Source organism: Symphodus melops, assembly GCF_947650265.1.
Source record: "Symphodus melops genome assembly, chromosome: 7".
NCBI lineage: Eukaryota > Metazoa > Chordata > Actinopteri > Labriformes > Labridae > Symphodus > Symphodus melops.
The window spans coordinates 26,945,695-26,960,605 of record NC_136697.1 but is presented as its reverse complement, the minus strand read 5'-3'; the positions used below and the strand labels follow the sequence as shown (position 1 = coordinate 26,960,605).

The window sequence follows — 14,911 nt, the reverse complement described above, 5'->3', positions numbered from 1 at the left end:
CAATCTCCAGAGACAATCCATCCCCCCTCACCCCCTCCCCCTCCCCCCCCACCATCCCCCCTCCCCCCACCATCACCAGAGACCAGGTGAGCAAAGAGCTGAAGAGACTCCGTCCCAGGAAGGCAGCAGGCCCGGACAAGGTGTGTCCCAGGATGCTAAAGGCCTGCTCTGCTGAGCTGGAGGAGCCACTTCAGCACGTCTTCAACATGAGCCTGCAGCTTAGGAAGGTTCCTGTGCTCTGGAAGACCTCGTGCCTCATCCCAGTCCCCAAGAAGAAAAACCCCAGTGAGCCATGCGACTTCAGACCAATCGCTCTGACATCCCACATTATGAAGACCTTTGAACGGCTGCTGCTCCAACAGACCCCAGGTCCAACACGCACAGGATCCCCTGCAGTTTGCATACCAGGCAAAGGTGGGCGTGGACGATGCCAACCCCTATCTTCTACACAGGGCTTACTCTCATCTGGACAAAGGGAGCAGCGTGATGAGAATCATGTTCTTTGATTTCTCAAGCGCTTTCAACACCATCCATCCCCTCCTACTGAGAGACAAGCTGACCGAGATAAGGGTGGACTCGCACCTGGTGAGGTGGATCACGGACTACCTCACACAGAGACCACAGTACGTCAGACTGAAGGACTGCACATCTGACACTGTGGTCAGCAGCACCGGAGCACCACAGGAGACTCTCCCCTGTCCTGTTCCCCCTGTACACCTCTGACTTCCAGTATAACTCTGAGCTCTGCCACATGCAGACATACTCGGACGACACTGCGATAGTTGGTTGTGTCAGGGATGGACAGGAGGAGGAGTACAGGAGCCTGATCAAGGACTTTGTGACGTGGTGCAGTGACAACCATCTGCAGCTAAACACCTCCAAGACCAAGAAGATGGTGGTTGTCTTCCGAAGGAACAAACCACATCTAGAACCTGTTTCCATCGGGGGGGGTCGACGTGGAGGTGGTCAGGACCTACGGGTATCTGGGGCTGCAGCTGGATGACAAGCTGGACTGGTCGCCTAACATGGACACTACCTGCAGGAAAGGACAGAGTCGTCTGTACTTCCTGAGAAGGCTGGGGTCCTTCAACATCTGCAAAAAGCTGCTGCAGATGTTCTACCAGTCCGTGGTGTCCAGCGTCCTCTTCTACGCCGTGGTGTGCTGGGGAGGAAGCTGCAAGAAGAGGGACGCAGCACGCCTGGACAGACTGGTGAGGAGGGCCGGCTCTGTGGTGGGTACAGAGCTGGACTCACTGGTGACAGTGGTAGAGAAGAGGTCTCTGGACAAAATGCTCTTCATCATGGACAACACACACCACCCTCTGCACAGCACCTTCATCGGGCAGAGGAGCATGTTCAGTGACAGACTGCTGTCACAGTCGCGCTCCACGGACAGACTCAAGAACTCTTTTGTCCCCCTATAGGCCATAAGACTGTACAACACTTCACTGTCACGGCAGGGAAGAAGCACACGGTGAACCCTGGACTCATTTTTCACTTTTTTTCTCACTCCTCATCTGCACTGCTGACCTCAGAGTCAGCCTCCAGTTGGACACTTTAATGCATATTGATAGTCACCTTACTGAGAACTGGTCACTTGAATGATAATCACCCTAATCATGTCTGGTTTCATCCTACTGTTGTGTTATGCTACATCTGTAATGGTTGACATGATCACCCTAACTAGGTCAAGTTTCACTCTATTGTCTTTGACACTTAATGCTAATCTGCTCCTCAATAGTTGGGTACTTTAATGGCAATCACCCTAATCACTCCTGGTTTCACCTTATTGTTTTGGACACTTAATGCTAATCACTGCTCCTTTATGTTGCTGAGCACTTTAATGGCCCAGTCTGCATCGCTGCATTGACTGTTTAATGACTGTACTCACACCTCTGGCACTACCTCAAACACCTCTGTACATGCACATGGAACTAGTTTCTAGAAGGTCAGCACTTTGTTTCTAAGGCTCTTTAACTGTTTACAGGTCTCTTTTAATCAGCACATGTTTTTCTCTCCTCACAGGTTATGTACATACTATATAAGTTTTAAGTCTAATGCTAATGCTAACTGCACAGGTTTAACCTTTACTCTTAGTCACATGGGGGCAGCTAAATCTTGTTTGGGGGATTATTGACGCGAAACGGAGCGTGGGACATTTAAACAGATGATGAACATCAGTGAGTTTGTAAAGAGTCGCTCTCTGATGAGCTGGGATTAAAAAGAGTCTGACGAAGAGGAGTCCGTTTTATATTCTCACTTATTTATCTTCTGAACGTTTCATCATTTAGATTCTAATCAATCATTTTCAGTATCCTGACACATAAATATCTGTGTTTATAAAATACAGAGTTTGTTGTCAAATACAGGCTAGGTTAAGTCCAAACTGTTTAATAATAATCAATAATTATAGACAATTCAAAATGAAATCTTTTAGTCAGTAGAAACTGTCCTTTTGGTTATGAGTAGACTGCAGGTTGTTCTTCAGGTGTTTTTTTATCAGGTGAAGACACTAAACACTGTAACTGTGTGTGTTTGATTCGTAATAATACAGTGCGTGTGTGTGTGGACATAAACAGCTGAACGTGATCAGCTGAAGTCGCGTCATGTGACGCTGTCGAGGAAACGACGTCTCATGTGTATTAAAGCTGATTTCCTCTGTCCTCTCTCCTCTGCTTCGTTTCCTCCGTGCATTTCTGGTGGAAGGGACTAAGACGCAAGTGGAGGAGACAACTCGGAGGACACTCGGTGCAAATAGGGGAACTGAGATTGAGCCATAGCCAGCCGCTCTGACTCTGTATTTCCTGGTTCCCTCCCCTTCATATCTACAAGTTGAGGATGGGTGTAACCAACAAGAGTTGCACAGACTCTGAGCAAACACATGCTGTGTCAATAAAAGGGGAAACTAGTTTGATTTCTCAAGAAGTGAAACTCAGACAGTCGTTGTTACAGAGAGGAGAAATGGCACAGAAAGGAGTTCAGCTAGACCGGGAGGCTTTCTCTTGTTCCATCTGTCTGGATCTACTGAAGGATCCGGTGACTATTCCCTGTGGACACAGCTACTGCATGAAGTGTATTAAAAACCACTGGGATACACAGGATGAGAAGAGAGTCTACAGCTGCCCTCAGTGCAGACAGGACTTCACACCGAGGCCTGTCTTGGTGAAAAACACCATGTTAGCAGTTTTAGTGGAGGAGCTGAAGAAGACTGGACTCCAAGCTGCTCCTGTTGATCTCTGCTATGCTGGACCTGAAGATGTGGCCTGTGATGTCTGCACCGGGAGGAAACTGAAAGCCTGTAAGTCCTGTCTGCAGTGTCTGGCCTCTTACTGTGAGAAACACCTCCAGCCTCATTTTAAAGTACCTCCATTTAAGAAACATAAGCTGGTGGAGCCCTCCAAGAAGCTCCAGGAGAAAGTCTGCTCTCGTCATGATGAGGTGATGAAGATGTTCTGTCGCACTGATCAGCAGTCTATCTGTTATCTCTGCTCTGTGGACGAACACAAAGGTCACGACACAGTCTCAGCTGCAGCAGAAAGGAGCGAGAAGCAGAGAGAGCTCGAGGTGAGTCGACAAAACATCCAGCAGAGAATCCAGGATGGAGAGAAAGATGTGAAGCTGCTCCATCAGGAGGTGGAGGCTATCAATGGCTCTGCTGATAAAACAGTGGGGAACAGTGAGAAGATGTTCACTGAGCTGATCCGTCTCATGGAGAAAAGACGCTCTGATGTGACGCAGCAGGTCAGATCCCAGCAGCAAACTGAAGTGAGTCGAGTCAGAGAGCGTCAGGAGAAGCTGGAGCAGGAGATCACTGAGCTGAAGAGGAAAGACGCTGAACTGGAGAAGCTCTCACACACACAAGATCACAACCAGTTTCTACAGGACTACCCCTCAGTGTCAGCACTCAGTGAATCTACACACTCATCCAGCATCAAGATCCGTCCTCTGAGGTACTTTGAGGACGTGACAGCAGCTGTGTCAGAAGTCAGAGATAAACTACAGGACGTCCTGACAGACAAATGGACAAACATCTCACAGACACTGACTAAAGTGGATGTTTTACTGTCACAACCAGAACCAGAACCAGAGCCCAAGACCAGAGCTGAGTTCTTAAAATATTCATGTGACATCACACTGGATCCAAACACAGCAAACACACATCTGTTATTATCTGATGAGAACAGAAAAGTAACATTCATGAGAAAACATCAGTCTTATTCTAGTCACCCAGACAGATTCACTGATTGGTGTCAGGTCCTGAGTAAAGAGAGTCTGACTGGACGTTGTTACTGGGAGGTGGAGAGGAGAGGAACAGGAGTTTCTGTAGCAGTCACATACAAGAATATCAGGAGAGCAGGGAGAGCAGATGAATGTTTGTTTGGCTGTAATGACAAATCTTGGATGTTAGATTGTGACAACAACAGTTATAACTTTTGTTACAACAAAGTCCAGACTCCTGTCTCAGGTCCTCGGTCCTCCAGAGTAGGAGTGTACCTGGATCACACAGCAGGTATTCTGTCCTTCTACAGCATCTCTAAAACCATGACTCTCCTCCACAGAGTCCAGACCACATTCACTCAGCCTCTACATGCTGGACTCGGGTTTTATGGTTATGATGGAGACTCTGCTGAGTTGTGTAAACTGAAATAGACAGAAGTCATTAAGGAGACAGATGTTTAACTTGCTGTGTTTCAAATCTTCAACTTCATTTTTATTCATGCTCGTTGCTGAGATGTGATGGTCGTCACCTGTCAATCAAACTTTATGGGCGGTACTTTGACCTCTTCTCGTCTGTTCTGTAAATGTTTGAGTGTCTTTAAGTGACGCTCCTTCCTGTGTCTGTTTAGCCGTGGACTCTTTCACTGCTCACCATGACTTTTGTTCACCTGAACTGACATTTCTCTGTGTGAAAACATCAACTTCTCTCTGCTCTCCATGTTTGATTATTTGTATTCATACATTTATATGCTGTTGTTTCTGTTCTGATTCAGAGTCTGAAGAGAGAGAGAGAGAGAGCAGCAAACTTTTCTTTAATGCTGATTTTCTCTTCTCACCACTTTGAACATTTGTAGAAAATCTATAAAATCACACTTAAAGAAACGAGTTAGTCAGAATAAATGTTGTTCATATTCAAAGTGATGTAAAAATGTCCTCTGAGGTGTTTTAAAAATGTAATCCTCCTGATTAAATCAATAAGGAGATAAATCCTGGTTTTCTGTGAGCAGAGATTCTGATCAAACAAAGTGATTGTGTGGATGAAGTGAATGTGTTCATGAAATGATTGAAGGAGAGACATTGAACACACTTTACTGATTTGATGTGTCGGAGCCATAATGTGTGTTTTTACCTCTGTTGATTATTTGTTAGATTTTGCTCCTTATATGGGTTTGATATAGTTTCCAGTAATTAGCAGTGGGCGTGGCTTACTTTAATTTTACCTGTGTGTTTGGGGTGACGGGAGATGAGTGTGTTGAAAATGATAGAAAAGATGCAATTTGCTGAATTTGTTTTGCAATTTCTGTATTTTGATCATTTAATCCATTAAACCTATTAGATAATCATAACTGCTTTTGTTTGCTCATACGTAATCCCATGTTCTTCTTTCCCTTTTTTTGTTTTAATTGATGATGTAACTCTGACAATGTTTTGGTAAACCGTATGCAGCGATGAACCACACACACACACACTTATGATAGCGTGTGGTTTTGAGATGTACCGGTTTGAACTTACGACAGGTGAAGAGGTTCATGAAGGATTCTTGTGGTTCAGGCAGTTGGTTTTAAACTTTTAAAATCTTATTTTTAACTTCTCATTTTGTCCTTGTATAATTTCTTACTTTACTGATTTGTATTTTAGTTTTAAAAGACTTTGCCAGATTTTTCACCTTTTAAAAAAAAAAAAAAAAAAATCAATAAATTTAATAAAATCTTCCAAAATCCTCCTGTTTTGATTGGGTTTCTTCACGGCGCCCCGTGAGCCTCGGAGGTAAGCATTGACCCACCACACTACGGCACACTAACAAGAAACAGATTTTCACACCTCATACCACCGAGCATCGACAGTAGAGGGGCAGCTGTGAAGGGGTTGTAGTGGTACCTAGTTATCCTATGGGACGGATATTAGATAATTTTATAGTGAGCTCTAATCATATAGGAAACAAGTAGACTAGTTAACTACAGCAGGTGACTGCTTCTGTTAGCCTCAACAGGATCGTGCCCCTTTATTTTTATATCTACCCATTACAACAGTACAACAGGTAATTTGCTGAAAGTAGTTGAATGTGAGTAAAATATCTGCATACTTTTTTCCTAACTGGGACAAACTCAAACTGTCCAAAGATTTCAATTTGATTTGAATTATAAATTAACGCTGTGTTGTTGTGTTTAAACTTCCCTTCATCATATTGAGGGGCCTGAACCAAAATGACAAGTAAATGAAAATGTTTTAGTGTCTCAAGACTAAAGAATAAGAATAATGTTTGAATGTGTGTTGAATTCTCTCAATACATGTTTTTGTCAAGAGGCAAGGGAGGCAACTGTTTGGGGCCCCCAGACCAGTAGGGGGCCCCAGTGAGCTGACAAACTTTTAACCAAAGCAGCTGCCCTCAATGTGCAATCTTTGCAGTGACAGCACCTCCCTAATGGGGCCCCATCGTCCCGCTGAACGCTGGTGGGAGGGACCCTAAATTAAACCTTTGCCTCGTGGCCCCGTCAGTCTCTAGAATCACCAGTGTGTGCAGAACACGGGGAGACAAAACAAACAGAGAGAAGGAACGTCTCATCTGTCACTCAAACTTCACTTCTGTTTTAAACACGCTGTAGATTCACAGCATGAATAACTTACACTTGGTGCTTCCTGTTTGGGTTTAATGTCGACGGTGTGGATTATGAGGACTCGGTGCTGCATAGGAATGTGCACTGGATGTCTTTGAATGTCAGTCGGTGTGTCTCTAGCGTCGGGCTTTTCTTTTCTTTAGTTAATATTTGGTTCTCAGCTTTGTGCACATATGTGAAGAAACGTGTGGTTAAATTGGCATGTTGTTGTTTAGAACTGTGTTTCTTATCGTGAGGTTACCGACGTGCAAAAACTCAGAGCAAAGAATAATTTATACATCATAAATAAATAAATGTTTCTGCTGAAAAGAAGAGAAGACATCTTGAATGCATCCAAAACGTTTAATATATCTATAACTTTTAAATCAGGCCTTTTATTAAGATAGAAATAATTCAACATTATTGTCACTGCTTTAGTAGTTTTAAATAACTGAAGTTATCATGGATACATATTTTGGTCATAACTGATAGTGCAGATTATATGAATGAATTTTGCTCCGTCACGTCGAACTTGTAATCTTTCCAGGTTGTCCATTAATTCAGAGATGTGAATTAATGGACGTGTGTTCAACATGTCGCCTTTATTTTGAAAAGCTGGGATAATCAAATCAAATGTAAAGTGCAATGAATGTTCAGTGTATCACATAATAAACACAACTATATCCATGAGTACGATGAGTGGGGGTTTTTGGGGGGATTGGGTACCAACACACCAACACACCTCTGTCTGCTTTGAGGCAGAGCGTCTCTTCGTTCCTCCATGTGCTGCGTGGAACCTCTCGTCATCTGACCGCTCCAGATTCTGCAGAATCTTCTCACTGTTGTCCCGCTTCCTCTTCGCTGTGTGCGAGAAAACTATGTGTGAACTACAGCTGAGCGGGAAGTTATCGTGACAACGACGAGAGCATGTGATTATTGTCACTCTTCTCTCAGGGGGGAAAAAAACAGCTTTCTCTCTGTTCGGTGGATAAACATGTAAAACCTGCAGAGCTGAAACTGGAGTCACTTTGAACTCGCCCTGAGACGAGTCTTAAAGAGGACTCGGTCTTCATGCATGAACGTGTCGCCCCTTTGTTTAATGTATATGACAGTTTGCATCCTGTACTGTTCTATTCATGTGCTCAGTCATCTGTCACAAACTAAACTCAGGATATAAAGGCGGTGGTTTGGCATCAGCTGACTTGTTCCCTAAACAAACAGGAAATGAAAACATGCACCACTATCTGTCTCTTCTACTCATCCCTCATCGGGTTCATGCATCGTGCAGACTGCTTTGAAAAGCATGGGCGTACAAAAAATAAATAAATCTCTTCAAACTCTCTGTGAGCAGCTTGTTGTTAGACAGGAACAGAACGTTTCAGCTTTCACCCTTCAAACACTCATCAGGTAAAGTAGGATATGATGTGTTTATAACTGCAGGACAGACTCTGTTGGGGACAATATAATAATAACTTTATTTATATAGCACCTTTAAAAACAACTGCTTACATATAAAGATAAATACATCAACATATAGATACGTGTCAAGTGCGTGTTTAGTTTGTGCAGATTGTCCACACTTGATAGGACATCCCCCAACTGAAGCATACAGGACTCCACTCTTTGTGTTTAGCTGCCTTTATTTCCTTTGCAGTTTCTCTTTGCAGCAGTTTGCAGCAGTTTACAGCAGTTTACAGCAGGTCACAGCAGGTCACAGTAGGTCACAGTAGGTCACAGTAGGTGGAAAAACCTCAAAACAAAAAGAGAATGCACATTTTTAGCACTCATATGGTTTTGCCATCACAAAATAAGAACATGAAATCACAAAATAATTTCCACTGGCCTACACAATTTTTAAACTTTTCCTTTTACTAAATTTTAGCAAATCAAAATTTCATTAGTTTTTAAATAATAATTTCATTAATCAAAATGCAGATAAATAGAGTTCCAAGAATCTCATCTGAAATTCACAATAAACAATCAGTGGTTTTAAACCAAATGAGTCCCATGTCCGTGCCTTTCGAATCCCAGGTCACTTGAACGCACCACCGAGCCGACACTCGCAATGTAAACATTCATTGCTATGCTTACCGGCTGTTCTTCACGTGTCTTTTGACAGTGTGGAGGACATCGCCTGCTGCACAGTGGACTTTTGGGGAAGTTTGGACAGTTTTGGCTCGCGCTGATCACGTTAATGAGCCTGCCTTATCTCCTTCACCTGGTCCCGCGGGTGCTCTGTTTTTTCTCCTCCGGAGTGCGCACCATAGCCTGATACAAAGGTTCCTGACGCTGACGCCAAACCTCCGGATGGGAGGAGGGAGTGAGAGGCGAAAGGCAGCTCGATCCCAACAAAACAATAAGTGTTCATGAAGTAGCTACCTTCTCAGACCTGCAACAGTTAAATGGTGCTAAATTAATCTCATTTATATTCCTGAAAAGCTACCTTTGACTGAAATGAGTTTATTCGTGCAGCATTGAAAAATCATCGTGAGTGAAAAAAAACACTTTATTCTGCAGTCAATCCAAATATAGAAGAACAGGTAGATAGATAGATAGATAGATAGATAGATAGATAGATAGATAGATAGATAGATAGATAGATAGATAGATACTTTATTGATCCCGAGGGAAATTCAAGGCATCCAGTAGCAGTATACAGACAGGCAGGACACAAGACATTAGTTACAATACAAGACATTAGTTACAATACACACCCGCTGTCCCCCCTCCCCTCTGTATACAGTAATCCCCCAGACAAGATTTAGCAGCCCCTATGTGACTAAGAATAAACATAATTACAAGTTAAGCCTGTGCAGTTAGCATTAGCATTAGACTTAAACTTATATAGCATAATGTACATAACCTGTGAAGGAGAGAAAAACATGTGTTGGTTAAAAGAGACCTGTAAACAGTTAAAGAGCCTTAGAAACAAAGTGCTGACCTTCTAGAAACTAGTTACATGTGCATGTACAGAGGTGTTTGAGGTAGTGCCAGAGGTGTGAGTACAGTCATTAAACAGTCAATGCAGGGATGTAAATTGGCTCACCAACTTAAAGGAGCAGTGATTAGCATTAAGTGTCCAAGACAATAAGGTGAAACCAGGAGTGATTTGGGTGATTATCAATAAGTACCCAACTATTGAGGAGCAGATGAGCATTAAGTGTTGAAGACAATAGAGTGAAACTTGACCTAATTAGGGTGATCATGTCAACCATTACAGATGTAGCTAAACACAACAGTAGGATGAAACCAGACATGATTAGGGTGATTATCTTTAAAGTGACCAGTGCTCAGTAAGGTGACTATCAATATGCATTAAAGTGTCCAACTGGAGGCTGACTTTGAGGTCAGCAGTGCAGATGAGGAGTGAGAAAAAAAGTGAAACATGAGTCCAGGGTTCACCGCGTGCTTCTTCCCTGCCGTGACAGTGAAGTGTTGTACAGTCTTATGGCCTATAGGGGGACAAAAGAGTTCTTGAGTCTGTCCGTGGAGCACGACTGTGACAGCAGTCTGTCACTGAACATGCTCCTCTGCCCGGTGAAGGTGCTGTGCAGAGGGTGGTGTGTGTTGTCCATGATGGAGAGCATTTTGTCCAGAGACCTCCTCTCTACCACTGTCACCAGTGAGTCCAGCTCTGTGCCCACCACAGAGCCGGCCCTCCTCACCAGTCTGTCCAGGCGTGCTGCGTCCCTCTTCTTGCAGCTTCCTCCCCAGCACACCACTGCGTAGAAGAGGACGCTGGACACCACAGACTGGTAGAACATCTGCAGCAGCTTTTTGCAGATGTTGAAGGACCCCAGCCTTCTTAGGAAGTACAGACGACTCTGTCCCTTCCTGCAGGTAGTGTCCATGTTAGGCGACCAGTCCAGCTTGTCATCCAGCTGCAGCCCCAGGTACCCGTAGGTCCTGACCACCTCCACGTCGACCCCCCCGATGGAAACAGGTTCTAGATGTGGTTTGTTCCTTCGGAAGACAACCACCATCTTCTTGGTCTTGGAAGTGTTTAGCTGCAGATGGTTGTCACTGCACCACTTCACAAAGTCCTTGATCAGGCTCCTGTACTCCTCCTCCTGTCCATCCCTGACACAAGCAACTATCGCAGTGTCGTCCGAGTATGTCTGCATGTGGCAGAGCTCAGAGTTATACTGGAAGTCAGAGGTGTACAGGGTGAACAGGACGGGGGAGAGCACAGTCCCCTGTGGTGCACCGGTGCTGCTGACCACAGTGTCAGATGTGCAGTCCTTCTGTCTGACGTACTGTGGTCTCTCTGTGAGGTAGTCCGTGATCCACCTCACCAGGTGCGAGTCCACCCTCATCTCGGTCAGCTTGTCTCTCAGTAGGAGGGGATGGATGGTGTCGAAAGCGCTTGAGAAATCAAAGAACATGATTCTCATCACGCTGCTCCCTTTGTCCAGATGAGAGTAAGCCCTTTGTAGAAGATAGAGGATGGCATCGTCCACGCCCACCTTTGCCTGGTATGCAAACTGCAGGGGATCCTGTGCGTGTTGGACCTGGGGTCTGAGGTGTTGGAGCAGCAGCCGTTCGAAGGTGTTCATAACGTGGGATGTCAGAGCGATTGGTCTGAAGTCGCCTGGCTCACTGGGGTTTTTCTTCTTGGGGACCGGGGTGAGGCACGAGGTCTTCCAGAGTACAGGAACCTTCCCAAGCCGCAGGCTCATGTTGAAGACGTGCTGAAGTGGCTCCCCCAGCTCAGCAGAGCAGGCCTTTAGCATCCTGGGACACACCTTGTCCGGGCCTGCTGCCTTCCTGGGACGGAGTCTCTTCAGCTCCTTGCTCCTCTGGTGATGGTGGGGGGGAGTGGGGATGGATTGTCACTGGAGGTTGTATCTGTCCTGGTGGAGGTGTTGGGGGGAGTGAGAGGGGGGGAGGGGGTGTGTAGAGGGGTGCTGGGGGGACAGGCACTGGCTGCAGCGACGGGGCTGTCGAACCTGTTAAAAAACAAGTTGAGCTGGTTTGCTCTCTCAGGGTCCCCGTCTTCTGCGTTGTTATTATTCTTTTTGCAGCCTGTGATGGTTTTCATGCCCTCCCAGACCTCCCTCATGTTGTTCTGCTGCAGCTTCTGTTCTACCTTCCTTCTGTACTCCTCCTTTGCCTCTCGGAGTCTGACCTTGAGTTCCCCCTGCACACGCTTCAGCTCTGTCTGGTCTCCCTCCTTGAATGCCCTTTTCTTCCTGTTAAGGATCTCCTTGACATCGCTGGTGATCCAGGGCTTGTTATTCGGGAAGCAGCGCACAGTTTTAGTGGGAACCACAACGTCCATACAGAAGTTCATGTAGTCAGTTGTGCAGTGTGTGACCCCCTCAATGTCATCACCATGGGTCTCTTGCAGGGCACTCCAGTCAGTGGTCTCAAAACAGTCTCTGAGCGCCTCCTCTGCCTCAGGAGACCACTTTCTGAAGGTGCGAGTAGTTATCGGTTGTCTCTGGATCTTAGTTTTGTACTGTGGCTTGAGTAGGACCAGGTTGTGGTCGGACTTACCCAGAGGTGGTAGGGGGGTGGCAGTGTAGGCGTCCTTCACGTTTGCATACAGGAGGTCTATTGTCCTGTTCTTCCTGGTGGGACAGCTTACAAACCGGGGAAAGTCCGGTAGTGTGGAGTTCAATGTAACATGGTTAAAGTCCCCTGAGATGGCAATGAAAGCATCCGGGTGCAGCGTTTGTAATCTTGAGGTGGTCGCGTGGATGACGTCACACGCAGTCTCGGCGTGCGCACGAGGTGGAATGTAAACACAGACCACGATCGCGTGGGAGAACTCCCTGGGCATGTAGTAAGGACGGAGACCTACCGCAAGCAGCTCGATGTCTTTGCTGCATGTTTCCTCCTTCACAGTAACATGTCCATGGTGGCACCATCTGTTGTTAATAAACAGCGCGAGTCCTCCTCCTTTCCGTTTGCCGCTGAGTTTTGTGTCTCTGTCCGCTCTCACTGTAGTAAAGCCCGGTAGATCCACATTAGCGTCCGGGCTGTTTTGAGTCAGCCAGGTTTCTGTGAGGCACATTAAACTGCACTCTCTAAATGTCCGGTTGTTCCTCACGAGAGCAGCCAGCTCGTCTGTCTTGTTGGTTAGACAGTTTACGTTCCCCATAACTATCACCGGAACCGAGGGCTTGTACCTCCATCGCTTAGCCGCTAGCTTAGCCTTTAGCATAGCCCCAGCTCTACAGCCTCTGTACCGCCGTCTCAGCTCCTCTGGTATCGGGTGAACGATGCCGGCTTTTCCCGCTGACCGGAGCGAGAGCAGCTTCTCCCTTGAATAAGAAAGTTTTCCGCTGCTATTTCCACGAAAACACGAAAAAGTATCCATAGGATGCATGAAGTTATACACTGAAGGTGTACTATAAAAACTATAAAAACTATATAGTATAGTTCTATAAAGACTATAAAAGTAGAAGTTGGCACAGAGCCATAACAAACGAATAATATATCAGACGAGTACGACAGGGACGGAGCTACTGAATGTGCGGCCACTCACGTCGGCGCACAGGTGAGAAGTCCAGAAGTCCTTTAAAAGCTTTTAAAAGGTACTGCAGTTAGAAACAATACAACTCAAACAGACTAACTTTTTTTTCTGCAGGAATATTTTTACACACGGATTGAAGAAAGCAGGCAGCTTACATCGGTATGTTTCGGGCTAGTTGAGGCTGTGGATGGTGTGTGTATGTGTTTGTATGTGTTTGTATGTGTGTGTGTGTGTGTGTGTGTGTGTGTGTGTCCATCTGGCTCCAGTACAGCAGAGCTGGGAGGTAAACACAGACAGGAGCCGAGAAGAGAGAGACAGAGAAGCAGAGGGAGACCTCTAGTGTTCAACTTGACGAATAGCACCTTTCACCTGAGACACCTGAGACTCATCATCATCATGCATGGTCACTATCAGGGCAGCCAATAAACATGTACATGACAATGAAAACAACAACAAAAAACTCTTTCAAGGGAGACATGCAATTTAGAAAACACAACATTTTGCATTATAATAGAACCATGTCCAAGCAGTCGAGCTAAAAACATCGGCATCCTATTGATTTTATTATTATTTTTTATTTCATTTTAGATTTGGAAACATCACAGGACAGCTCTTTTAGTTTGACGTCATTCTCCAACAGATTCCAGGCTGAGGCTGCAGACTTTTGAGGGGTGGCAGGATAGCTCAGTCGGGTCGGGTTGGGAACTGGAGGGTCGCTGGTTTCGAGTCCTGGTGGAAGGAAATTGACTTCACTTCCTTTGGCACAAGCCGTCACTCTCACGTCTCTCAGTGCATGCCCACAGATCCTGTTGAAAATCCACCACGGTGAAAACACGTAATTTCCTCTCGGGGATCAATAGAGTAAAAAAAAAAAAAAAGAAGAAAAATACATGAAAGCCTTTTTCCCATTCCTGTTGGAGCGTTTGTAACAGAAAGCATAAAAAGGTCCAGAGAACGCAAAGAATACTGTCCAGAAAGAATACTTTTAAAAAAAGAGTAAATGTTATTCTTTAAGCTCTGTGTTGTGTAACTTGTTTCTACGGTACTAGAAGTGTTCTTTATCTCTTTCCCTGCTTGGCTCTTGTGGACACATTTTGATATATATCGTCCTTTTAAAACTGCAACACACCCACCATTATAATCTGTGTTTCATGTTGGTAAAACTCGACCTTAGCAAAGAGAAAGGATCAATATCTTTAACTTGTTTAAATTAAAGCTTTTATGGCTCAGTCAGGAGATTCCTGCTGCAGGAGGGCCTGATAGACACGACTATGCATGATCAGAAGCTGGAAACACGGTGAAAGATTTACTATCATGGCATGAATACAGCTGCAGCTTCGCCTTCAACATATAAAGCTGCAAACAGGAACGTCTCTCTCACACCGCTCCTCTTCCTGGAACCAATCAGAACTTGTTAACCCCTCCCTCTTCTTCCTGCTCTCACACACAGCCAGCTCCACTCTGACGTGTATTTCCTCCTTCTCTCCACATCAGATCTAATGTTTGAGGATGGGTGTAACCAACATGTGCGAGAGCAGACTGTGAACAAACACATGCTGTGTAGATCAGAGGTCAAACTAGTTTGATTTCTCAGGAAGTGAAACTCAGACAGTCGTTG

At 45.2% G+C, this 14,911-nt stretch overlaps 1 protein-coding gene and 1 long non-coding RNA gene across 2 annotated transcripts; one reads left to right on the top strand and one right to left on the bottom strand.

The window, feature by feature from the left end:
* The first annotated feature begins 2,928 nt into the window (after window positions 1–2,928).
* LOC306826803 (tripartite motif-containing protein 16-like) lies at window positions 2,929–4,679 on the top strand. Its single transcript, XM_079348342.1, has one exon. The coding sequence runs from the start codon at window positions 2,962–2,964 to the stop codon at window positions 4,648–4,650; it is 1,689 nt and encodes a 562-aa protein (XP_079204468.1). The 5' UTR covers window positions 2,929–2,961; the 3' UTR covers window positions 4,651–4,679.
* Window positions 4,680–8,268: 3,589 nt separating this feature from the next.
* Window positions 8,269–9,058, bottom strand: LOC306826846. The gene is made up of 2 exons (XR_013779531.1): window positions 8,904–9,058; window positions 8,269–8,562 (listed from the first exon to the last, which is right to left on the bottom strand). It is a non-coding gene; the product is annotated as an uncharacterized lncRNA (long non-coding RNA).
* Between the last annotated feature and the right edge of the window lie 5,853 nt (window positions 9,059–14,911).